This window comes from Manis javanica, chromosome 4, assembly GCF_040802235.1.
Source record: "Manis javanica isolate MJ-LG chromosome 4, MJ_LKY, whole genome shotgun sequence".
NCBI lineage: Eukaryota > Metazoa > Chordata > Mammalia > Pholidota > Manidae > Manis > Manis javanica.
This window is the reverse complement of record NC_133159.1, coordinates 62,702,469-62,729,251: the sequence shown is the minus strand read 5'-3', so window position 1 is coordinate 62,729,251 and position 26,783 is coordinate 62,702,469. Positions and strand designations below refer to the sequence as shown.

At 38.7% G+C, this 26,783-nt stretch overlaps 1 protein-coding gene across 4 annotated transcripts in view; it reads left to right on the top strand.

Annotated features, from left to right (window-relative positions):
- Positions 1 to 26,783, top strand: part of SLC44A5 (solute carrier family 44 member 5) — a 359,314-nt gene that overhangs the window by 212,677 nt on the left and 119,854 nt on the right. For all 4 annotated transcript variants that reach the window (XM_073234136.1, XM_073234137.1, XM_073234138.1 and 1 more), the window contains one exon: positions 14,583 to 14,631. In XM_073234136.1, the coding sequence (XP_073090237.1) occupies positions 14,583 to 14,631 (49 nt within the window). The remainder of the gene's footprint in view (positions 1 to 14,582; positions 14,632 to 26,783) is intronic.

The following is a 26,783-nucleotide window of genomic DNA, read 5'->3' as shown; positions in this document are numbered from 1 at the left end:
AGAGTTCTATAGATGTCTATTAGGTCCATCTGTTCTAGTGTGTTGTTCAGTGCTTCTGTGTCCTTACTTATTTTCTGCCCAGTGGATCTATCCTTTGGGGTGAGTGGCATGTGTAAGTCTCCTAAAATGAATGCATTGCATTCTGTTTTCCCCTTTAGTTCTGTTAGTATTTTTTTCACATATGCTGGTGCTCCTGTGTTGGGTGCATATACATTTAGAATGTTTATATCCTCTTGTTGGACTGAGCCCTTTATCGTTATGTAATGTCCTTCATTATCTCTTGTTACTTTCTTTGTTTTGAAGTCTATTTTGTCTTATACTAGTACTGCAACCCCTGCTTTCTTCTCACTGTTGTTTGCCTGAAATATGTTTTTCCATCCCTTGACTTTTAGTCTGTGGATATCTTTGGGTTTGAGGTGAGTTTCTTGTAAGCAGCATATAGATGGTTCTTGCTTTTTTATCCATTCTATTACTCTGTGTCTTTTGATTGGTGCATTCAGTCCATTTACATTTAGGGTGATTATTGAAAAATATGTTCTTATTGCCATTGCAGGCTTTAGATTCATGGTTACCAAAGGTTCAAGGTTAGCCTGTTTGGTATCTTACTGCCTAACTTAGCTCACTTATTAAGCTGTTATATACACTGTCTGGAGATTCTTTTCTTCTCTCCCATCTTATTCCTCCTCTTCCATTCTTTATATGTTGGTTGTTTTATTCTGTGCTCTTTTGTGTTTCCTTTAACTGCTTTCAGTCGGTAATTGATTTTACTTATTGCCTTTAGTTAGTATTTGGTTGGTCTGCTTTCTTTGCTGTGATTTTATTTTCTCTGGTGACATCTGTTTAGTCTTACGAGTGCTCCTGTCTAGAACAGTCCCTCTAAAATACCCTGTAGAGGTGGTTTGTGGGAGGCAAATTCCCTCAGCTTTTGCTTGTCTGGGAATTGTTTAATCCCTCCTTCATATTTAAATGATAGTCATGCTGGATACAGTATCCTTGGTTCAAGGCCCTTCTGTTTCATTGCATTAAATATATGTCATTCTCTTCTGGCCTGTAAGGTTTCTGTTGAGAAGTCTGATGATAGCCTGATGGGTTTTCCTTTATATGTGACCTTTTCCTCTCTAGCTGCCTTTAAAACTCTTTTCTTGTTCTTGATCTTTGTCAGTCTAATTATTATGTGTCTTGGTGTTGTCCTCCTTGGGTCCTTTCTGTTGGGAGTTCTGTGTATTTCCGTGGTCTGTTTGATTATTTCCTCCCCCAGTTGGGAAGTTTTCAGCAATTATTTCTTCAAAGACACTTTCTATCCCTTTTTCTCTGTCTTCTTATTCTGGTACCCCTATAATATGGATATTGTTCCTTTTGGATTGGTCACACAGTTCTCTTAATATGCTTTCATTCCTGGAGATCCTTTTATCTCTCTCTGTGTCAGCTTCTATGCATTCCTGTTCTCTGGTTTCTAGTCCATCAATGGCCTCTTGTATCTTATCCATTCTGCTTATAAATCTTTCCAGAGTTTGTTTCACTTCTGTGATCTCCTTCCTGGCATCTGTAATCTGCCTCCGGGTTTCTGTAATCTCCCTTCGGACTTCATCCCTTAGCTCTTGTATATTTCTCTGCATGTCCGTCAGCATGTTTATGATTTTTATTTTGAATTCTTTTTCAGGAAGACTGGTTAGGTCTGTCTCCTTCTCAGGTGTTTTCTCTGTTATCTTGGTCTGCCTGAAATTTTGCCTTTTCATGGCGATAGAGATAGTTTGCAGAGCTGACATGAGTGACGGCTGGAAGAACTTTCCTTCTTGTTGGTTTGTGGCCTTCCTCTCCTGGGAGAACAGTGACCTCTAGTGGCTTGTGCTGAGCAGCTGCGTGCAGACAGTGCTTCTGATTCCTGCCCAGCTGGTATGGAGTTTATCTCTGCTGTTTCTGTGAGCGTGGCCTACCTCAAGCTGCTGCTCCAATATGGTGGAACTGGGTTGGAGGGGGAACAGCTGGGAGGCTATTTATCTCTGTGAGGGGCCTCCATGCTCCCTGCTGCCCAGGGGGTTAGAGTGCCCAGAGTTCCCCAGATTCCCTGCTGCTAGACTAAGTGTCCTAGGATGCTTCCATCTGGTTTTGGGGTCCCTGTCCCTTTAAGACTTCCAAAAAGCACTCACTTTTCTTTGTCCCAGGGCGCCGGCTGCAGGGACCTGCTCACAGGTCTTACTGTTCTGTTTCCCTAGTGTCCAGGACTCCACGCATGCACTGTATCTGCACTCTGGTGTGGATGGCTAGGGCTGGCTATTTAACAGTCTTGGGCTCCCTCTCCTTCCCCACTCTGACTCCTCTCCTCCCACCCGGAGCTGGGTTGTGGGTCGCTCGGGTCCCGCCGGGCTGGGGCTTGTATCTTACCCGCTTCATGAGGTGCTCAGTTCTCGCAGGTCTGGATGTGGTCTGGATGTTGTCCTGTGTCTTCTGGTCTCTCTTTTAGGAAGAGTTATCTTTGTTGTATTTTCAAAAATATATGTGATTTTGGGAGGAGATTTCCACTGCTCTACTCATGCCGCCATCTTGGATCTCCCCCGGCTTTTGTCCATCATAAAGGTTTTATAATTTTACCTTTCATTTTAGGTCTTTCTACTTGGAATTGATTTTTATTTCTGATATGAAATAAAGGTTGAGGTTTTCTTTTTTCTTTTTAAGGGATATCCATGGTCTTATTGCCATATATTGAAAAGAATATAATTCACTCATTTGTCTGTTTTATAATAGTATTGATAAAATACTGAGAAAAATATGTTAAAATCTCCTGCTATGATTGTGAATTTGTCTATATTTCTCTGAAGTTCAATAAATTTATGTTTTAAATTTTGTTAAGTTCATGTCATTAAAATGAATTTATCTTCCTGGTTAATTAGACCTTTTATCAGTATGAAACAACCTTCTTTATTGCTAGTAAAACTTTTTGCTCTGATTTCTGTTTTCAGAGATCATCTTTAACTCCTTTCTTTTGATTAATATTTACATGCTATAACTTTTTCCATCCTTTGGTTTATCTTTATCTTGTCCTTTCCTGGGAATATATATATAGTATATAATTGGATTTCATTTTTTATCCAGTATGATAATTTTTGTCTCTCACAGGCACATTTAGTCCATTTATATTTCATATAGTCATCAATATACTTGAGTTCATATATGTCTTAGTTTGCTATACCAAATGCCATAGACTGGATAACTTAACTTTATTTATCTCAGTTCTGGAGGCTGGGATGTCCAACTTCAAAGTGCTGGCTGCTTTGGTTCCTGGTGAGATCCCTCTGTCTGGCTTGAATATGGCCACCTTCTCACTGTCTCCTCATAGAATGGAGAGAGTTAACTCTAGTCTCTCTTTCTTATAAGGACGCTAATCCCATTTTATGACCTCATCTAAATCTGACTATCTCCCAGAGACCCTACTTTAAAAACCATCATATTAGGGGTTAGGACTTAAACATGAATTTTTGGAGGGCCTATTCTGTCCATAACCATACACACACCTTGTATTGTACTTTCTCACTTCCCTGACTATTCTATGTCTATTTTTCTTCTCTTTATTATTTGATTTTGGATTGGCCAATTTTCCTGATTCTATTTTTCCTTCCTTCATTTATTTTCAAAGTAACACATGCTGTCTCTTTAAATTGCAGCATGCATACTTATTCAAGTTTAAAATTCATTAATAGTTCATCCTTTTTCTACACAGTACTAGAAGCCTACAATGCTTTAACTCTCAGATAACATTCCATTATGACTATCATTTTCTCAATTTATTAATCCCACAAGACTTTATTATTATTGCTTTATCTAGCTCTTCATCCCCCCATAGTTCCTTATTCTTTGTTTCCTCTTCTGTCTGGCTCACTTTGTCTTTTCTCAGAAATAGGTATTTAATATATTTTAGTGAGATCCTACTGGTGGCAATCTCATCAGTTTTTTACTTGTTTTGTTTGGTTTTGCCTGAAAGTGTCTATATTTCATCCTTTTACTTGAGGATATTGTCACTAGATACAGAATTCTGTGTTGATAGTTATTTTCTTTCATTGCCTCTCTCAATGATCTCTATTTTTGCTTTCTGTAAATCTGACTTGACATATATTAAACCTTTTCATTCTATACTCAGTGTATCAACTAGTCTTCAATCTTTTCAATTTTCAGTTTCTTTGTGCTACATGTGAATATTTTATTTTGACTTACATTCTAGTTTGCCAATATCCTTTTCAGCTGTGTCTAATCTGATGTCAATTTTACCCACTGAGTTTTACATTTTATTTATTGTGCTTTTCACTTCCAGATTCAATTTGCTTCATTTTTGAATCTGCCAGGTAAGTTTTTAAAAAGTTTTTCACATTTATTTTTAAGTTTGGTTTTAATTTCCAAAAAACAGTAAGCACAGTTGTTTTATAATCTGGGACTAATAATATAAATATCTGAAGACTTTGAGGGTTTATTTCTGTTGTCTGTTGATTATCTAGTTATTTCATGTTGTCTTGGTCCTTATGCAATTTGTGTTTCTTTTTAATTGTGAGCTTCATATTTTCTTTAGAAAATTATCTGTGACAATTCTTAGAGTAAAAAGATTAATTACTACAGAGGTCTGTTGTTATTTGTCACTCCCTTGGAACACCTACGGATTGATTCCATTTTAGATTACTTCACATACACCACAAATTCATATGAAGGCATTTCTTGCCATCTTTCAGCTCAGTGTCAAGTTGACTTTGTTAAGAGTAAGGTGGCTTTCATTCTGAGGGTGTAGCCCTTTGGAGTTCCCACTTAATGAAATAACGGTTCCCTATTTGGCTCCTCATCCCCAGCAGCCTCTGAGCTGTGTCTTCTTTCCCTCTTGCTCCTTGAACTTGCTAAGTTGGTACATATTTTTGAAGCTATAGAGGCTTTAGTAGAATCCTTCTCTCTCTGGGTTCCCACTTTCACATAGATTTTGGCCTGGTATTTCTTCACTGATTTGCTCTCTTTCCAATGTCTTTAAGGAAATAATCTTTAAACTTTATACCCAGAATTTTTAGTTGTTTTGAGAGACTCAGAGAAAGAGGTGAAAACAAGAGCTGAATCTCTCATACTTTTGGAATTAGAGCTAACAGGTAGACTTTTACTTACACATTTATCTTCACAGTTTTATACCACTACTCTCATGGCAGATATGAGACAAACCTTTATTTTGAGTGCTAGATTTCTCTTCCCTAGTCTTTTACTCTCTCCTCCAAATCTATGCAGAATGCAAAAGATATTTGACAATGAGCTCACAATTTGTTCAGTCTCTTTGTGAAAAGTCCATTCTGTGAGGAAATAAATTCATGAGTATTTCTGTCTCACACATGCTTCATGGAATTTTCAAGTATAAAATTCAGGGTAATTTATCTTTGACTTGATCCATGAATACAGAACTGCAGGAGGAAGGAAGATAAGCCCAAGACATCTATTCCAAGTGATGAGCTTGTTCTGTACACAGAGCCACTTTACCTCCAAGCCCCCCAGAGAAAAAAAGGAATCTCATCTTTCTATCTCTCTGGATGGAAATAACAGTTTAGGGTGGGTCATGCAGTAAACTGTGTGTCCCTGCTATCTGCTATTCCCCCATTTGTCATTCTGTGTGATTAGTCTGACCTATTGGAGAAAGACCATTGTTTACCACAACTTTTCCTCAACTATCCTATAAATTGTCAAGCTGATAATTTTCAATTACCCCATGTAATATAGATTCCAATAGTGTATTCTACCTATAGTTTTTATTTGTTGATCATGATGCCTTGTGGATAGGAAGTATGCACTAAATCATGTTTTTTTTTTATACTTCAGACCCAGAAATGGGGCTGTTTTACCAGTGATTATTATCTTCTATCTTCTTGAGTTGTGGCAAAAGTCACCCTTGATGAGCAGTTTAATTTTGTTCCTATCAATAACCTGTGGATGAGATGAGGAAGGAGGAGAGATATCATCTCTACCTACCTAACTGCTTTATGCACTTGTGATAAATGGACAAATTCTTTTTATTTTCTTCTTTTGTAGCATCTGTTCTTGAGTTCAACAGGAAGTCTTTTATTCTACTATAACTTTAAAGAATTTTATTCTTCTTTATAGAAGTTAATTTTTGTATGTATGTAATGATGAAAATTATGATCATCCTCACACTTTATTCATTTACTGTGCTATCGCCTGAACTCTGCAGATGGAAAGGCAAGATGAAGTCACTTATTTTTATACGTGGGCTTCGTAAATATGATCCTCATTTCTTATTTCTGGTTGTGAAGTTGTTGTTATTTTTTCCAGTGGGGGAAAATATAACAGCCATGTAAGGCAAAATATTCACAATTTCCAGTGGAGGTGGGGGAATAGGGCTGGCATGATTATGAAATGCATAACCTATGAAACTGAAAGAAAATAAGGAGTTGCTCCACTGTAATTAGAGTATGTCATGTAGCTCATTGGTCTTTTTTTTTTGAATGCCTCATGTTGAGCAATAAAATACAACTATGGCTAGAAAAAAATATTAGCAACCTCAAGCTGATAACCTTCAAACTCAATTCATGTTCTTGTTTGCTTCCAGACTCTCTTTTTAAATCAATATTGATTCAGAATTTTATTTATTCTGAGAAGCTACATGATTATCCAATAATTCATGGCTCGTCTATAGCACAGATTCACTGCTTTGTCACGGTAGTCAAGAAAAATCATTTTTTTCAGAAGTGCATTTCCAATGCCCCCTAAACGTGTGTCTTTCAGCACTGCCTATAAAATCAGTCTATTAAGAAGCAGCCTGAGTGCTTTATGTGTTTTCTTTTGCCTGCTCAGTGGAAGTGGAGGTTGCTTTTTTTAGGTATTACTTCCAAGGTTGACAGTCTAACTGCATGTTAATGATTTGTGTTCTTATAGGGTGAATTATTTAAAATGATGCAAATTATTTAGAAGCCAAACCTGTGATTAGGAAAACCTTTTTAAAGCAGGAGATTTGACATTCTTGATGTAACATAAGATGCTGTGTCATCCCATATGTTTACAAGTTACTCAGACCGGGAGAAAAACAACCACAATAAGGTCATGGTGCCATAGTATTGTTTGGTTTGAATCAGTGCTAAAGGAGTCTCATTTGTATTTCCATTAATCTTGTATGTCCGGTGTGGGGTCATGTTTCTGCCCTAGGTGAGTTTCTGGAATGCACTTACCTTCTATGTGAAGCATTGCCATGGTTTGGTGAGGAAGGATGGCACCCATGACCTTTCTTTCACCTCCACAAAATGTTTCCTCTCTGATGCTCTGGAATTGCCTTATCCTCTCTCACAGCAACAGCCTCAGTCAGGCGCCTCCCATCTTAAGTCTGAAAGACTACAGCAATCTCCTTCTTGGTTTCTCTGCCTTAAGTTTCTTATTTCCTCTGCATCATGCAGTCACACAAACACATGTCAGTTGTGTTACTTGCTCAGAAGACTTGAGGGTTTGCCAGTCCTACAGCTCCTGATGATGTGTGCCATTGCTCAACTGCTCTTAGGTTCTCCTCCGCAGGCAGAGCTCTCTGCTACTTTGTGCTTTTTTGCCCAGCTTTCCTATGTGACCCATTCTTTCCTTTAAGCATCCTCAAAATTCCTCTTTTCCAAAAAGTTATTCCATAAATGTCACATCCAACTTAGTTATTGAAACATTTCTAGAATTGTTTGTGTCACTTACAGCCAAAGTGACAATTCAACTGAAGTTGGGTTGCACTGAGTCTACCCCTATCTACTTTGATTATGAAGGTAATTTACATATACTTTACTGTTTCCCATGGTCACCCTATTTTTTTGCTACTGCCTATCATGTTTTAGGTGACAAAATGGAAGTTTAGAAAGAAAAAAAAGTGATTCTCCCAAGATCATACACTTTGTAGGAGATAGAAGTGACATTTGGCCCCAGATAATTTGGCACCCAATTTTTATTTACCCATCTCATGGTTCTCAACTTAATCGCATCTGTGACATCCCTTTAGCCATGTAAGGTAAAATATTCACAAGTTTGGGGTCATAGAATGTGGGTATCTGTCTACTAAAGCATGTAAACAAATGCCTTTGATACAGTGTACCAACTGTGGCAGTGCAAATAATAGAAGTATGGCATCTCAGAGATAGAAGGGATTTAGGTTGCTTTGGTATGGGTTATATGACAGCTCTCAACATTGGTTTCCAGTCAAAGTGGGCTCTACACACTGGCACAATGGCCAGTAGTCTTAGTTCTTGTTCTTCTCCTGGAGGGTGAGTGGGGAATTTGCAAGGGGAAATGTAGGCTTCCTTTAGCCATTGCCAAGGGAACAAAGAGGAGAAGGGCACAATGTTCAAAGGGCACTCGGCAAAACACCTGATTTTGGCAGGGAATCCTGGCAGTACTGCTTTGCTAGATCAAGTTTCAAGTGAGGGCTGCTATATGAGGCTGGTGAGATGGGCCAGTTTGTCAGAGGTCATGTGTGCCAGGCTGAGAACTAGGAACATCATCCTGGAATAAATAGCAAGGAACATGGTTCCTTATCCTTTGTTGTAACTTTGGAGAAAATGGAATCCTTTCTTTGGATGAAGTGTCAGGCCACCATTTATAGGTACAGTCATAAACATGTTAGCAAAATTAAAATGTATATTAAATTATTCACAATTCTTTACTAGCTGTTGTTGAACATTAAAGTAAGACTTAACTTTATACTTTGCCATTTTCCTTGCTTTTTGAAAAGTTATCTGCCTTTCTTGTTCGTAATAGTTCTAAGTCCTAGTTTGCCCCACCTTAGTTCCTCTTTTTCTCTCTAAAACACATTAGATTCTCTGAAGGAGAATATACCTGAAGGAATAAATGCTTCAGATTTTTATTTTTTATAACTGATTAGTGGTAGTTATATTTTTATTTTCTTTGAGAAACAGATTGCTTTTTAGTAAAAAGAGATTTTGTAAGCATGACTGGCTGCTTCTTGCCATTTGCATTCAACATAGTCATGTGAAATCTGCCCCCAAGAATTGAATTAATTAGTTGGACTATTTCCTTAACCTTATGAATTATTTATAGGAAGAAAAATTGCATTGTATGAGTGCAAAACAAACTGTTAACTATAAGAACAAGTGTGCAACTGTCTATAAAGAATATTTTTTAGTGATTCTTTTTGTTGTCAGTTTTGGTGATCAGATAGTCAGTTACATGAATTTACAAAATTTTAAAAATGATTACTGAATTACAATGAAGTTTTCTTTTTCTTTAACTGAGAAATATGAATTATATTAAACTAGCCAAGCCATAAAATAATGAAGCATTGTAACTCTTTTCATTTAGCTGGCCTCTCAGTCTATTTATTCCAGAGATGTAATTAGACTACATGAGGGCCTCTGAAAAAGTGATGCCCTGTATTGATTTCAGGAAATAAAAAATTTGCATGACAACACAAATTTTGCCAGCACACAGGGCAAGCTGAAGTCATCACTTCCCAGCTGTCATGCCTATATGGAATCAGCTAAATTTTAACATTTGACTGTGGCTTTTGTGTATTTTCAACTGAAATATAAGGTAGCCAGGATTTACAGTTTAGAAAGTGTCAGCTTTCAGACAGACTTGACAGTAGCATTTCATTTACACTTGTTCACTTGGTAAAGGTGCAAATCACACCAAATCTGGAAGTAAGCCTTGATCCTTTTCAACCAGTTTTGCCTATCTTTAATGTAAAAAGTGAATAATTACAGGATCAGCATAAGTTGCGAACTCCTTTCCATCTGCCTCCCCTCCCTACTTATCTGTGGAATTTCTCTAAGATCACTAATGAGCAACTTCCTGCCAAGCGGCTTTACACAGGCTTGGGGGACAGATCCTAGCCTCCCAATCCTGATTCCACCCCTTGTTAGATGAGTTGGTTAAGGCAAAGGAGCTCACTCTTCTGTGCCTCAACTTCCTCATATGTAAAATGGAAAGATAATAACGACATACATCACAGAATTATTGGGAACATCGAATGCCATAATAACTATACCAGGCCTATGGAAATGCATAGCTCAAGGGAATACAATTCACACTGTGTTCATTGTGGAATTGCGCAAAATGGCAGATCTGTGTGCAATGCACTTACAGCAGTCCTTGGTACAAATAAACATTCATTTAGTAATCATTTTTCTGTGGAAATGATAGTCGTCCCTGTTTTTCAAAGTTCTTTGACTTTATTGAATGTCATTTTTCTCTTTCTTTTCCTGTAACTGTTTCATTTTACACCTTTCATTAATTGTGCTGCTCCCCAAAGCTCACATATCATGATGGCCTGTTTTCTCCTACTCCATCAGGTTTGGTATGTTATGTACAGCTAGAATTAAGGACTGTTAGATCTGAGATAGAGTTTAAGAATGAAATAAGAATAAAGTCAAGTAGCCAAGTGGTATCTAAATCTGTGCATCAGAATTATCTGATGGGACAATTAAAAATACAGATTCCCAGGCTCTCCCCAGACCTACAAAATAATAGTATTTGTTGGGAGGGGCTGGAAATTTGTGCCCCTCAAAATTTTTTGGAGATATTTTGGCTGTTCAGCCAGATTTAGGAACTGAAATCTTGGACTAGCAAGACTACCAGCGTTAGTGTTCCACACCAGAGTAGAAGGTCCAAGTCATAGAGCACAGGGGCCAGACGATGGGTAGAAAATGGAGCGCAAGTTCAGAGTCAGTCAGCAGCTGGAAAAACATACCCACTCATGGCTCCACTGTGCCTCACAGCACCCTCTGCATGTCTCTATCATGGCTCTTACCACACAGTGTTGAAATTATTGCTCTTGAGCTTATATTTCTTATTCAGCTGTGAGATTTGTGAAAGCAGACTTGGTCTCAAAAATTCATCCTTGAATCCCCACCACCTGTTTATGGCAAGAATATAGTAAGTGTTGTTAAAATGAATTGTTGAAACCTAAGTCAAGACAAGAGAGTGAGCATATTAATGGGACTCATTGGTTGTCCATAATTGCAGTGAACTAGCAGAAAGCAAGAGAGGGGAATTTAGTCTGATGACAGAAAGTACCTCATGAAACACAGTCTTCAGGAAGGGACTGGAAGGAGAGACTCCAGGCCATCAGGACTTCCTGCTGGGTTCTCTGTACATTTGCTTCGATAATTTCTCTCTGGAAGCCTGCTTTCTCTGCTTCTCTGGTCTTCAGGTTCTATATTTTGCAGTTCTTATCTCCCCCTGATTAGCTCAGTGTCCATTTTAATTCTAAATTTCTGGGATAGAGTGGCCAGGAATGACTGGCCCAGCTTGGATCTAGTATCCAAACCAGACAAAGCCCCTGCTTGTCAGGGAACAGGAAATTGACTGTTAGAGATCCACCCACTCTTGTGGTCAGTTCCTGGGGAAAAATGGATTTAGACATCCTGAAAAGTATTCATCGCCCTGAGGCAGAGTCAGATAAGCAATCAGAAAAAGACAAGTTGGCAATGTGTCAGAGAACTTGAAGTTTATATGGACCATCTAAAACAATAAATATTTTACAGCCTTCCCCCAGGAGTAGGAGCCAGTGTTGGCATCACAGGGTATGACCAGTGGGATCTGCTCTGCTTCAGGAAGACTAAGCAGAGTGTGGATCCCAGGTAGATCATTTATCAAGTGTGTGACTGTGGGTGTACTCCTTAGCTGCTTCTGTGGCTTACTTTTTGCGTATGTAAAGCAAGGCTACTAATAGTTTCCAATCTACCTACATAATAATGTTATTGTGTCATAGTGAACAAAAAAATGCAAATGAAGCTCTTAGTACAGTGCTTAGCGAATAATGCTAAAAACATGTTAAGTATTATTGTTATTACAATAATATTATGCCTGACAGACTCTTTTTCTTCTTTATGGAGTTCATGACTTTCATACTATAAACTTTATGATTTCCAAGTATTTTATCTCAAGATTTCACCCAGAACTGCAGTTACTTAACTCAAATTAATGCTGGACTTACAATTAGAAGCCACTTCAAACTAAAAAGAACAAAATCAATCTCAGGCTCTTTTTCTTACAGCAACTTTACAATTTCTTCCACCTACTAATAATACTCCCTACTAATTTAATAACAACAACCTTTCCTTAAACCTATGTAAAAGACCAAAAGTAATTGAGAATCACAATTTCTAGGTCTATAATCACTTAACTTGGGTCCATCTTTGACTTCTCTCTTTCACACCTCTAAGTCTTAACCATTCACCAAGTTATTTATCTTTTTCTCATAATTATACGACTAATAATGAACATTGATGGGGGACTTACATAGGACAGACACTGTTCTATGTACTTTTACAGATATTAATTCATTTAATCCTCCAATGTTACGTAATAGGTACTATTATTATTTCCATTTACAAATATGGAAACCAAGACTCCAAGTGGTGAAGTGATCTGTCCAGGGTTGCTGTCATAGAAAGCCACCAAAAACAGCTCGTCTGCCTGCAGAGCCCTTGCTCGTAAGCCCTAAGCCACACAGCCGTTCTGTGATGAGCCTTGAATTTTGCTTTCCTTTGCTTCCACCACCACTTGGGCAGTGGCTCACATTGCTTCACCTCTGTTATTGCAATGGACTCCTGGTTGGTCTCCTTGACTTTGCATTTTGTACTACATCTTGTATAATTCTTCTAGATTGGTATTCCTTAAGAACTGCTTATGCCATGTCATTCCTTTGCTCAATATTCTTTTATGGCTCCTTGTGGTCTAGAATGTATAAAATAACTCCCATGCCTGTTTTTTTTTTAACCTTTCTGAAGTCTGATCCTATGTTTTCTATTCTGCTTTATTTTCTTTTCCTGCTATCCCATTGTTCATTACTATGACCAGATTGGTCTTTTCACCATCCCCACAAATATGTTCATTCCTACCTCTATGACTTCATTCATTGTTACTGGCCTAAACTTCACTTGTCCCTCTCAAAATACTATGGCTCTAGGAACCTTTCTTACAAATTTCATCTAAAGGTGACCTTTCCTTCCCAAAGAACCCTCACTTTCTGTGTACCTCTTTTATATCATATTATGCCTTGTATTATAGAGATGTGTGTAACTTTTCTTATTTCTCTCCTCACTCACCAGTTCATTAGCTTGTGGAAGGTGGAGACTGTGTTTCTCCAAACCTTGCATCCCCTGCAGTGACTCTTTCAATGCAGAGCACGTAACATGTGATCAATAATTAGTTACAGAGTTTAACAGAATTCTAGTTATGCAGCCAGAAAGTTTCTCTTTTCCCTTTTGTTTTGTTCCAGTCTTTCATGAAACTCTCGCTTCTTGAATGAAACCCTCTTGACTGTTCTAGTCCTTGATGGAACCTACTTTCTCAGAACTGTTGTAATACTGAAGGCTAATACTATACAAATTAGTACTTTCTTTAATTGTTTTATGTGCTCTAGCCATTGTTCATGTATTGCAACACAGAGCCTAGGATTTAAAGATTCTTAAGAAATACTTGTTGAGTGAATCAATATGTCAGTCTTGCTTCAACAACTGTAAGGGGTCCAACATAGGGACTGTGCTTTGTGTATCTCTGATGTCCTTGGAGCTCTGCACCCTAGGGGCTTTATGAATATTTGCTGTCTGACTGGCTCTTGGATTTCTGTTGCAAATCTGTCATTACCTTCCTGTTGTTCTGCCCTCAGCCTGTGATTACAGTAAAGAGGCCTCTGAGTCCTCAAACCTAATTTCCCCACTGAGTAAGGGTCGAGTTGGGTTGCTGATACATTGGGACCTTTATTGCTAGTCTCTTGTGGAATTCTTTCTTTAATTCAGGACCAGGCCTTCCTACAAAGACAAATCTCTAGAGGAAGGGGTAGAAAAGCTTAGGTTGGGGAGAAGAATTGGGGGCTGGGGATTGCAAAATATAGAGTTTGGGCTAGAAATGATTTAACAGAATTTGTTACCAGCCCTGCCCACACAATACATATTGAGGGTAAAAGCCATTTTGTGTATACCTTGTATATTTAAGACAGGGTTAATACGTTACAATCATGACATAATAATGAGTGACTAAGGCATTTCCCAGATGGCATGAAGTCTGCCAGTAGGTAAAAAAAAAATCAATAAAAATAATGTTTATATAATATAATAACAATTTGTATATGGCATATAGTCAACATTGGCAGAGATTAACAGTAGCTAATACTGCAACTTCTCGAAGGAAAACCTAATCTACTGAGAGGAGAGAGACAACCAGATAAGCAGGCATCTCTGTTGCACTGTGCACCTCAGAAGTACTCAGAAATACCTGGTGAAGGTAGATGGTGCAACAGTTTTGCAGGTGAGAAGGGCTTCAAGTTTGCTACTCTGGATGCAATCTTTAATGTTGCTACCCAGAACAGAACAATGAAAGATATGGGTACAGTGTGCACAGAATATGGTTGTTAACAAATCCTCCCAGTCTTGCTTCTGGCTGGAGACAGGGAAAAGGACTGACAGCTGTAACCAAGGGAGAGCTGATGTTTCCCTGGACCAAACAATGAATTCAACACTGCACTGAGCAGTGCACTAGCCAAGATGCAGATTTTTCTTTATTAGTACGTTAGGTATATTTATTTGCTGTTCATTTGGCTTATATACTTAAACAGGTCTTTGTTTTAAATGCAGGTGATCCAAGGGTATTTGATCCTCATTTCAAGGGGCCTGTTACCAACAGGTAAGCAATTCTTTTCTTGGAAATACATCTTTTAACAAACACAGAAAGCTTATTTTTTGGTACCATTTTCCTGTTAATGTAGAATTGTGTCTACTGTGAGGGAGAAATGACATATTTTTAGCCTAAAAATATTTATAAAGTAAACTATGGAGAATAAATCTTTCCATGAGTAATGGATATCCTCTCCTGTTCAGCAAATGAACTTCCATAAGTTATTGGACTGAAGAGACTGTATTTCTCAAAAAGGGAGGCCTAAAAATGCTTTACAAGATTTAACCACTTTTTGGAGAAGCAAACACATTCGAGTGGTTGTTTTATGCATCTGTTTCCTCTGTGATTCACTATTGCAAATGTAGGGTTGCCTTGCCAGCTTCTTTCATACCAGGTACTTCTGCTACTCAGCTTCCAAAAGCAGAGACCTTTCCTAGAGACAGCCATTCACCGACACATCATGGACGTTTTAGGGTATTTTTAAATGCTTTAGGGAAATATGTGCTTGTCCCAACTGGTGTTTCTCCCTCATGGGTGTATGGCATTTAAAAATTACCCAGTAATTCATAGGCCCCTTTCATTACTATTTTTTAGCCTCTATTCCCAGGCTTCCTGCAAATCAAAAAGCGGGTGTGTGGAATAGAATAGCTAAAAATGAAGAGAAAATTATGCTGTTGGTCGCTGGCTTTTGCTTAGCTTTGACTTTGATTTCTGGCAGTTGTGTCATAATAAACTGTGATCTGAAAAAATGATCAGCATGCATATTTGCACTTGTCAACCATCAGCATGTGCATTAGCATTTACCGTGAGGTCCCTGTAATGTACCAGCTTTAAACAAATGTGTTTTCAGTTTGTTCTAATTCTGTAAAAAGCCAAATCCTTTGTTTTGGTTTACCCATTCAAAGGTATTCTGATGTCTTTAGAATAAATCTGCAATCACTCTCATTCTCTTCATGGCAACACCATGAATACAATTGTCCAGCATACAACAGCCTCATTCAGTGTGGAGATTACTTTTACTACATTTGCATTTATTTTACAATGACTAATTTGTGAGAATTGAATCTAGTTCATTGGCCTCAAGGGACCTGTAGTTGGAATACAGATTCAACAACAACAACAACAACAACAACAACAACAACAATAATAATAATGAGATACCGCATTTGGACAGACAAAATGAAGACTACAGGTTTATTTTTTCTAGCCATAAAGATGAAAGCTGAATAGGCCTGGCTGGCTTCAGGTGTAGAAAAGGTGAGATCTCTCAGTCTTCATTTATTTAGAAGCCAACAATGGAACCAGGTAGTCCAAGTAAAGTCTAAACAACTGTAATAATCACTGTGAAGAAAGTAATTTATTTTTACCGAGGGCCTTACTGATGTCCTAGGTACCAAAAATGCCTTCAAAGGTACACTGGTCATTATGTGGGCAAATCCCCTCCCCACCTACAATCCAGGGAGGAACAGAGGGAAGTATTGTAGAACCACAGGGCTTCTGTGGGAAGACACAGCTGGCCTGTTTGAAACTTAGGTTGCAGGGTTCTGTAAGGCCCTTCCTTGGAAAATAATGGAGATGTTTATGTGAGAAACCCCAAATTCTTCACCTTGCCTCTGCAGCAGGGACAGCTTTACTATCACCTTTTGCTTACATAATGAACTCACTTTCCTTGTGAGAGATCCAAAATCTTACCAGTTATTCAGGCCGACCCTTACAGCCCTGTCTGCTTGTTGGTCTGCTGTGCTTTATGCACTGCTGTCTCTAAACAAGTATGTCGTTTTGTACCTAGTGATCACCCAACTGCAGTTGTTTCCGAAGAAGTGAAGGAATAATGATGCTGTAGAGAGATTAACTCGGTTTCTCATTTGTTCCCATCTAATAAGAATTGGAACTATGGCTTCATAACATTGACAAAAAAGGAGATTTTGATAGTTTAAGGTGTTTTCCTAGCCCCCTTTGAAAAAAGTAGCTATCCAGGCTTTGTCCCCTATATTCAGCAGAATAAAAAACTTGGTTGGTTAGCACAGGATGAGTTGAAGTTTGTAAAAAAAAGAAGGGTGTCCAACACCCTTGGCAATATATTAGACAGTGAAAATGAATGTGCACATAGAAAATTAAGAAATAAAGCTCTTTTATAAGATGATGCATGAGAAATTTCTCTTGTAATACAGAACTAAGAAAAGTTTTTGTTTAATGGAAGATTGGTATACATTCTGTTGGGTAAGGAGGACTGTGTAACCCACTATATTTCTTCTTTTTTACTGACTTGTAGAAAGCCCACTGGTGAATTTAATTTCAATGCCAGCAACAATATTACCCTTTGAGTCAAGCATTTCTTTTCAAGAGTTCGAACTTCTATCTTTATTATAATCACTCTATTGCATCCAGGTGTTTTAAGTCATTTCATTTCAGATCCTTTCTGGAAAGAGATGGCATAGGTAGACAGAAAGGCTTGCATGTTCCATAATTTCCTTCCCTCCCTTTTTTATGTACAAAATAGTCAAGGACATATGAGTCATGCTAATCATATTGGTAGGTTTCACAGTGCTGAAAATAACTATTATTATAGAAGGTGGAAAATCTGTCTGAAATATAATGAGATGCATTTATTTTTACCTAAAGCACTGGGGGAACATAGTAAGTTCACTATCACGAAGGGATTCAAGAAGAGAATGAAGAGGACCTATTACAGGTGTGGTAGGTTATTCATTCATATAGAGAAGTTGGAGTAAATGATCTCTAAATCCTTTCTAATCTTGAAATTCTATGACTCTGTGATTTAACTCCTAATTCCAGAGCACAGAAGGAAGAGTTCAGCTTCTGGCTTAAGTGATACACACATAAAGCACTATGCTGATGCTTCCCACATGCTCTTGTGAATTCTAAAGTGCCATCATCAAGTAGGCATCTCACCTTGCTGGAGTAATGTAGTACGGTCTCAAATTTTTGCTGTTCTCCCTCATACTTGCCTCTTGTTGACATAATTGGTATGTTCCTTGTCACTGTAGAAGGAATTTAAATATCTAAAGGTGGAGCCCATTATCATGAGAAAATGTGATGAAAAGCTATAGAAAAAAATACAAAAAGTTCAAGAAAAACATGTAGGCCTCACTCTGTAAAAATGTCTGAGAGAAGTTCCAGGCCATTTTGAATTATAAAATAGTTTGAAATAAAATGCCTATCTATATCCATAGTATTCCCTTCGAAAACTTTTGGGACAAATATGAAAAGAAATGGAGGGAAATTAAAATAAGTAATTGCCTGACTGGCTAATTCTTCAGAATGTAAAGGTGAACTGAAGATGTTCTCTAAACCTGGCATTTATTTGCTTCATTCTGAATGGAGCAAATGGCCTAATATGGTCATTTATTAGTGTGACCCTTCACAGGAAGATGCCAACTAACACGCCTTTAGAATACATAGCTCATCCCTTTTATTCCCCAAATGTGAGCTTGTTCTTTTTTCTGTTTTTGCACTTTAAAAAGTCACCACTTACAAAGTATTCCTAATAATGATGAAAATAATCAACCTAAAAATAGTCATTTTGCAAGCACCTTTAAATCAAAGGATTTAACGAAAAGTGCTCATTAACTCATGCTTCTTATGTGTCAGGCACTATGCTAGGTTCTAGGAATACAAAGATGAGTTAAGTAAAGTTCCCACCCAGTGGAGTTTGCAGTGTAGTAGGAAAGGCAGGTAACAAAGGGGTTAGTGTGGTAAGTGCAATAATAGAGTTATTGGCAAGAGTTCTGGAAACAAAGGACAGTGTGCCTAGTGCTACTACAAGTAGGGAAAGGGGAGTCTGAAACACCTGAGTACTGGTAACCTTTGAGCTGATTCTTGAAGAGGTTCCAAGAAAAGCCAGCAGTGTGCATCACAGTACACAGGCCTGAGAATAACTGTCCTGAAAATGGTTTGGTCTGAGCAGAGTGAGTAGTGGGAGATGCGAAGATCAGGCCAAGGTGGGGAGAAATGATGCTGGAACTGTAACAATAAGCAAAATCACCAAGGGTTTACATATCAATGTGTTTGGTATTTTATGCTATAGACCATGAAGAAACATTGAAGAATTTTAAATAAGAAATTGACAGAATCTAATGCACATTTTAGAAACTTTTGTTTAGCAAGCAATTAGATAACACTACTCAGGATAAGATCTTATGGTAGATGCCATGGACACAAACCCCTAGACATGAGCCCAAACTTCAAAATTTGCCCTTGTCCTGCTGTCTGTGTTTGGGGAGGAGGGGAGAGAAATGTTGCAATCAAATCAAAGACTGCAGCGTGGTGAGGTAAATCATGCAGGCTGTGATGAAAACCCTAGGGAGAGAATAAATCATGTGGCAGGGAGATGGTGCCCTGCTATGGCAATGCTTGAAGGGCGCTGAAGGCCCGGTAAGAGGTTTGATTCATTTACAAAAGGGCAGAGAGTAACTCAGAGAGAGCAAGGGATGTGTGAAGAAGAGACTGAAGACTCATGCTAGTGTACTGCAAGTACTTACAGTAGTAAGAGGGAGGGTAAAGTTGGGAGATAAAATTAGGTAGCAGGAGCCCAAATAGAGAAGAGCTTTCTATCCTAGGCTAGTAGTTTGAACTTTAATCTGAAGGGCATGAGATGAATGGAGAGCCTCTGATTGCTTTCAATCAGGGGAGCTGCTTGGTTAGATTTGCTTCAGTTGTCTCTATTTGCTATTTGTCCTTTCTCCCTTCACATTCTCTCTAGTAGAAATGTATTTACCAGCACTCTCCTCAAACTTTTTTTGAGAAGGTCACCAGTGACTTCCATCTTGCCAAATGGAGTGGACAATGTCTTTTTGTTTTAACCTCTCAGCAGCATTTGAAAAAGTTGACTGCTTTCTCAGTTTTGAAACACTGTTTCTCTCGGCTCTCTGAACATCACACTCACCTGCAGGTTCTTCTACCTTATTTGCCTCTCCTTTTCAGTCTCTCAATCTCTGCTTGATCTCCAAATGTAGGAATGCCGCAGGACTTGGTCCTTGGCCTTCTGCTCTTCTTTAGTCTACTTTTAGACTAGGCTGATGATTTTAAGTATTATTTATATGTCAGTGACTCCCAAGAATATATCACTACTGAAGACCCTTCCTTTGGCTTCCACATTTCTGTATCCCACTGTCTATTTGACATCTTTCTTTGGGTTTGTAATACTTATTAAAACTTAATTTGGCCAAACAAAACTCTTGATTTCTGCTCTCATTCCAAAGCTCTAAAACCTCCTTCTGCAATCTTCTCCATCTCAGAACACGGCAGCAGTATCCATCAGGTTATATGTCCTTGGTTTTCTCTTTTTTTCCTCAACTCCCACATTCATTCCATCAGTAAGTCATATTAACTTTAGCTCCAAAATATATCCCCAAGCCAACTTCCCCATCTTCCCTCATATCACCTCTTCTGAAGCAATATAAACCCTGTCTATACTTTTGCAATGGACACTAGAATGGTCTTCCTTATTTTATTCCTGTGTTTCTTGAATCCATTATCCACACAAAACTCTGAATGAGCTTGCAAATCATACTTTAAGCTCTTCTAATTACATATTTTCAATAACTTCCCATGGCACTTAGGATAAAACTCAAACTCACGGGGTCCTACTTGAGGGCCCTTTGTGTAACCCACTGAACTTGTTCCTCCTTGCCACCTTCTTGCTCTCTTATCCTCCTTGTAGCCATACAGTTTCTTGGACATTCTAAACTTAGATCCATCTTGGGCACTTGGTATTTGCTATTCCTCTACCTGATGTGCTTTGCCCCCAGACCTTTGCATAACTGGCTCCCTCTTACCATCCAGCTTTTTACTGCCATTGCTCAAGAGCCCATCATGACAACCCAGTCCCCTGTCACTCTCTACCACATTTAACTTTATTTACTTTATAGTATTTATCATGATTAAAAACTGCTTTATTCAGTTCTTTGCTTATGTAATTAATGTCAGATCTATGAGAAGCAAGAACCTTGTCAGTTTTGTTCATCAGTGTATGCCCTGGCTTTAGAAAAGTCTCTGACACATACTACAGGCATATCTCACTTTATTGGATTGCACTTCACAGATAATGCATTTTTTACAAACTGAAGCTTTGTGGGAACCCTGCATTGAACAAATCTATTGGACCCATGTTTTCAAAAGTATTTCCTCACTTCATGTCTCTGTGTTACCTTTTGGTAATTCTCACACTATTCCAAACTTTTCATTATTGTTATATTTGTTATGGTGATCTGTGATCAGTGATCTTTGATTGTAATTGTTTTGGGTGTCACAAACCACTCCCATCTGAGATGGTGGATTTAATTAGTAGATGCTGTGTGTGTTCTGACTGCTCTATCAACTGGCCGCTCCCCATCTCCCTCTTCTCAGGCCTCCTTATCCCCTGAGGCACAAGATTATTGAAGTTGGACCCTAAAAATTCCTCTAAGTGTTCAAATGAAAGGAAGTGTCACATATCTCTCACTTTAAATAATGGAAAGCTACAAATGATGAAGCTTAGTGAGGAAGGCTTGTTGAAAGCTAAGATAGGCTGAAAGCTAGGCCTCTTGATACCAAACAGCAAAATTGTGAATACAAAGGGAAAGTTTTTAAAGGAAATTAAAGTGCTACTCCAGTGAACACACAAATAATAAGAAAGTGAAACAGCCTTATAGCTGAAATGGAAACATTTTTTGTGGTCTGGATAGAAGATCAAACCAGCCACAACACATTTCTTTAATCCAAAGTCTAATCCAGAGCAAGGCCTTACCTCTCTTCAATTCTGTGAAAGCTGAGAGAGGTGAGGAAGCTGCAGAAGAAAGTATGAAACTAGCAGAAGTTGATTCATGAGATTTAAGGAAACAAGTTGTCTACATAACCAAAAAGTACAAAGTGAAGAGGTAAGTGCTGATGTAGGAGCTATAGCAAGTTATACAGAAGATCTGGCAAGATAGTGAAGGTGTTACTCTAAACAACAGATTTTCAATTTATGTGAAACAGCCATCTGTTGAAAGAAGATGCCATCAGGACTTTCATAGCTAGAGAAGAGACATCAGGGCTTGGCTTCCAACCTCCAATGAACAGGCTCTTTCTTATTAGGGGTTAATTCAGCTGGTGGCTTTCAGTTGGAGCCAGTGCTTATTTACCATTACACAACTCCTAGGGCCCTTAGGGATTATGCTAAATCTACCCTGCCTGTGCTAGATAAATGGAACAACAAAGCCTGGATGACAGCATATCCGTTTGCAACATAGTTTACTGAGTATCTTAAGCCCAGGGTTAAGACTGCTCAGAAAAATGATTCCTTTCAAAATATTACTGCTCATTGACAGTATACACCTGGTTACCCAAGAGCTCTGATAGAGATGTGCACTGAGATTAATGTTTTCATTCCTACTAACACAACATACATTCTGCTACCCTTTGCTCAAGGAGCAATTTTGACTGTAAAGTCTTCTTATTTAAGGATGTATATATAGCTGCCATACATAATGATTCCTCTGATGGATCTGGGCAAAGTAACTTGAGAACTTTCTGGAAAGGATTCACCATTCTGGAAACCATAAGAACATTTGTGATTCATGGGAAGAGGTCAAATTGTCAACATTAACACGAGTTTGGAAGAAGTTGATTCCAATCCTCATGGACGACTTTGAAGGATTCAAGACTTCAGTGGAGGAAGGAACTGCAGATGTGGTGGAAACAGCAAGAGAACTAGAATTAGAAGTGGAACCTGAAGAGGGGACTGACTTGCTGCATCTCATGGTCAAACTTGAACAATGAAGAGCTGCTTCATATGGATGAGCAAAGAAAGTGGTTTCTTGAGATGCAATCTGCTCCTGGCGAAGATGCCGTGAAGATTGTTAAAATGACAACAAAGAACATTGCACAAACTTAGTTGAGAAAGCAGCAGCAGGATTTGAGAGGATTGGCTCCAGTTTTAAAAGAAGTTCTCTGGGTACTTCTTTTAAATTTGTGATGATGCCATCAAACAACATCACATGCTACAAAGAAATTGTTCGTGAAAGGAAGACTCACCAATGTGGCAAACTTCCTGTTGTCTTATTTTAAGAAATGGCTGCAGCCTCCCCAACCTCCAGCAACCACCACCCTGATCAGTCAGCAGCCACCAGCACTGAGGCAAGACCCCCTGCCAGCATAACGATTCACTGAAAGCTCAGACGATGGTTAGCATTTTTTGGTAATAAAGTCTTTCCCAATTAATGTATGTATACTGTGTTGTTAAACATAATGTATTGCACACTCAATAGTTTGCAGCATAGTGTAAACATAACTTTCATGTGTACTGGAAAAGCAAAAAATTAATTTGACTTGCTTATTGAGATACCTGCTTTATTGTGGTGGTCTGGAACCAAACCTGCAGTACCTCCAATGTGTGCCTGTGTGTATTTGTTAAATGACTACATGAACTATCCTCCTAGCTTCAAAACTGAGGATATACTGGAAAGGATGTTAGAATGGAGGCACGGCACTATTTAGAAGACTATTTCAGTTTAAAACCCGGATTAAAACAGTGGCCCCAGGAGAGAAAAATCTAATTGTAATAAGGCAAAATCTTTAAGGCTTAGGGGCTGATTCTGTGTTAGGGGTAGATGAGGGAATCTAGCATAATCGTGCCTAATAGCTAATGGACTGTGCCTACATTCACCGAGGGAGGAAACACGTGTTGAGAAGCAGGAATGCTTTACGAAGGGCAGAGAAAGTCCTGAGTTTAGGTTTTGAAATGTTAGTTTGGGATGCCTGTGGCATACCCACATATCTGCAGGAGTATTTAGTAGAAGGTCAGAAATATACTTCTCGAGTTCTTTGAAATAGTGATGTATTTCTTTTAACTAAAACATTATCTAAATAAAGGGTAATTCTGAAAGGATAATAAAGTCTGATAGAAGAATATATAATTTTTTTTGTGAAATATCCCCGATCAATTCTAAAGTGAACTGCAGGCATTACCTCACTTTGATGCTCTAAGATTACTCTGTGCTCTTATAATGTTGTATTGTAATTGGTTGTTTGCTTGGCTAACTCAAGAGCTCTGCTATGTAGAATTTTACACAGCAGACCTGTGAGTAAAAGTTTTGATCATGTCATGCCCCATATTCAAATTTCACCAATGAGTTCCCACTGCCTAAAAATTAACTCCAAATGCCTTAGGATGATTTTCAAATCCCTACACAAATTTGTCTTAACATATCTGCTTAAACAATTCTCTCTTGGGGTTTTTTAAATACTTGCATGAACTTTTCATTGAACCAAACCAGTCAAGAACATTTCTGCAGGGTCTGAAAATTGATTTTGTCAGTGTCTTAGAATTATTCGAATTCAGGGATGATGACTGGCACTAACAAAGCTCACAGGAGACTGATGTATAAAACCAGAATACCAATGCAGTAATTTACACTGAGAAATTTAATTGCTGAGCAGACCTAGTGTTCATGCTGGCCTGACCAGCCCTTTGCTCCCTTTAGGCAAACTGCTTGAGTAACCTAATTATCAAAAGGTTGCTTGATGAGTGTACAGAGAGAATAAAGGAATTACGTGAGTAGAATGTCTAATGGTATCAAGCACTGCTAACCTGTGGAGTCTATCAACAGAGCAGGATCCTCATACTAATTTGACTTGGGGCCCTAACCTGAGTAGTGCTTGGATGGGCAGAGCTGTTGGATCATCATTTGCACTTCTCTTGTTTGATATGTCAATAAATTTAGTAAATTTAAAATCAAGGCTTGCTGGACTGGGAGGCTTACAGTCTCACTAAAGTGACTATTGTACATCTCTGCATAATTATGTGTTTATTTCATAGTTTGACTCTCAGAAAACAGTATTATTTTATATTCTCTCAAGTTCTGAGGAAGCATCTTACTGTTACATGAAGGAGTAGTCTTCCTCATTCCTTGGCCCTACTCAGGGCCCACCTCCTCTGACCCCACCTCTCAGTGCCTTCCCTCCCCTGAAATCCTGCAGTTTTTGCTGTGGATGGGATATGGCACATGCTACTTGTGGTTGCTCCTTAGCTTTTGGCACTCACGTATTGTCTTGCCATCTGGTTTGTAATAACCTCGGAGGACAGAAATCTGCATTCAGTATATGTGTCAGTAATGGCTTTTTTCCCCTCAATGTACTCCTGGTTAGAATATATACTGCTTGGATGGCATTCTGTTTGTAAAGAATGGCATTATTCCTTCTGTTGCTTTGCTTAAAAACATCAAGATTCTTTTAATCTGCATTCTCTTTCAGGTGAGTTTTCTATCAAAAAAATAAACAAATTCCATCTCCATGTTCAGAGAAGATAATATATGACCTTTATCACAGAATGCCTATTGTAGCAATTAGACTTTATTTTTCCAGGCTTGGATCATAGGTCAAGCAAAAGGTCATAACATTTTAATGACTTTGATGTAAAAAAATGAGATAAACAGAATAAACTTAACTTTTTGCATTGGGACCTGTAAATCTTTGACCTGCCTTCACACAGCGCACTTACATCTGACCTGCATATGGTGTCATGCCCTCTGTGGACACTTCATTAAAATCAAGTGAAATGAAAAATAGTCAGAGGTAGAGTCTGTAAGCTCTAGTAATACAAATAGCTCAAAGAACTCTGGTACTACTTTCCCATTAGCTGAGCATCACATTTAGGAATTTGAACTCCCGTATCACACTAATGTCATCTGAAAATGGTGAAGGAGTTGGATAACTCCTCAGCAAGAGCTTTGCATAATGACTTTAAAGTGCTAGACTTCAAACCTGTAAGTAAAACTTCACTTATATATGGTGACTGTTTTGCTTCAAATGTGATAGTGCTATGACCACTATTCAGCCTCTCTTGTGGGTCATCCGTGTGTTTATCCATAGGCTCTGTCACACTGCTTCCTTCCCATCCTTGTTTTCCTTTATTCTTTAAACAAATATTTATAGCACACATTACTCTGTGATAAGAATTATGCTATTTGATAACAACATAAAGATAGGATAGCCTTATCCTCAAGGAAATAACAAATAATAGGAGAGACAGAATACCAAAAAGACTTGCTCAGTGGGGGAAGTATAGCGGTGGAAGAGATGGAGGCTTGTCTCAGCGGGGGATGTGGCTGCTATTCCAAAAACTGATATTCATTTACTCTCATTCAGCAAGCATTTATTGGCTGACTGTTATGTGCCCAGTCTTCTCTAGCCATTAGAGATACAGTGATGAACAAGATAGACGAGGTACCCATTCTTTGGGAAGAGGAAAGAGACAGGGCAGCCATCGCAGAAGTGAATGTGGCAGTTTCATAAAGAGAAAAGTACACGGACAAAAACTACATAGGGTGATATGATAGTGTGTAGCTTGGGGGAGGGGTGTTAATTTAGATTTGGTGGTCAGGGAAGAAGACCTCTCCATAGAACTGATAAGTGAAATGAGACGAGTGATAAGGAGGGGCCAGCCATGCAGAGATCAAGGACACAGCATTTCAGATAGCAAGACAGAAAGTCTCTAAGGCAGGAATACGCTTAGCATGTTCAAAGGGCAGGAAGAAGGCTGGTGTGAGTCCAGCAGTGTGGACGGGGGCAGGCGAGCGGAGAGCTGGTTAGGGCGATTCTGCAAGCACATTATAAGCTGTTGGAGAGTTTTAGTAGGAAAATGAGTTAATCTAATACATGTTTTTAAAACTAATTTTGACTGCTGTGTGGAGAATGGCTTTTAAGGTCCAAAAGCCCGAGCAGGAAGATCAACAGGAAGCTTTTGCAGTCATCTAAGTGAAGGGTCAGTAATGTGGACTAGGCAGTGGTAGTGGATGGAGATGGAGAGAGGTGAACAGATTAAATATACTGATAGTAAAGGTGACAGTACTTACTGATGTGGGAGGTGAGAGAAAGAAAGGGGTCGAGGATAACTGCCAGATTTGTGACCCGAACAACTGGATGAATCGTGATCCCCTAAGAATGGAAAGATTAGGGGAGGACCAAGTTTGCTGTTGCAGGAAACAAGACTCCAGTTTTGGCTGTGTTCAGTTTGAGTTGTGGAGTAGATATCCTTGTGATGATGCTAAATATGAGCCTGGAGCTCAGTGAGGAATGAGGTGGGGGCTGGAAATTGAGAGCTGGGTGGTCATTGGCATAGAGAGAATATTTACAGTCATATGTCTGGATGAGTCGCTTAGGAAGGTGGAGAAGAGGCCCAA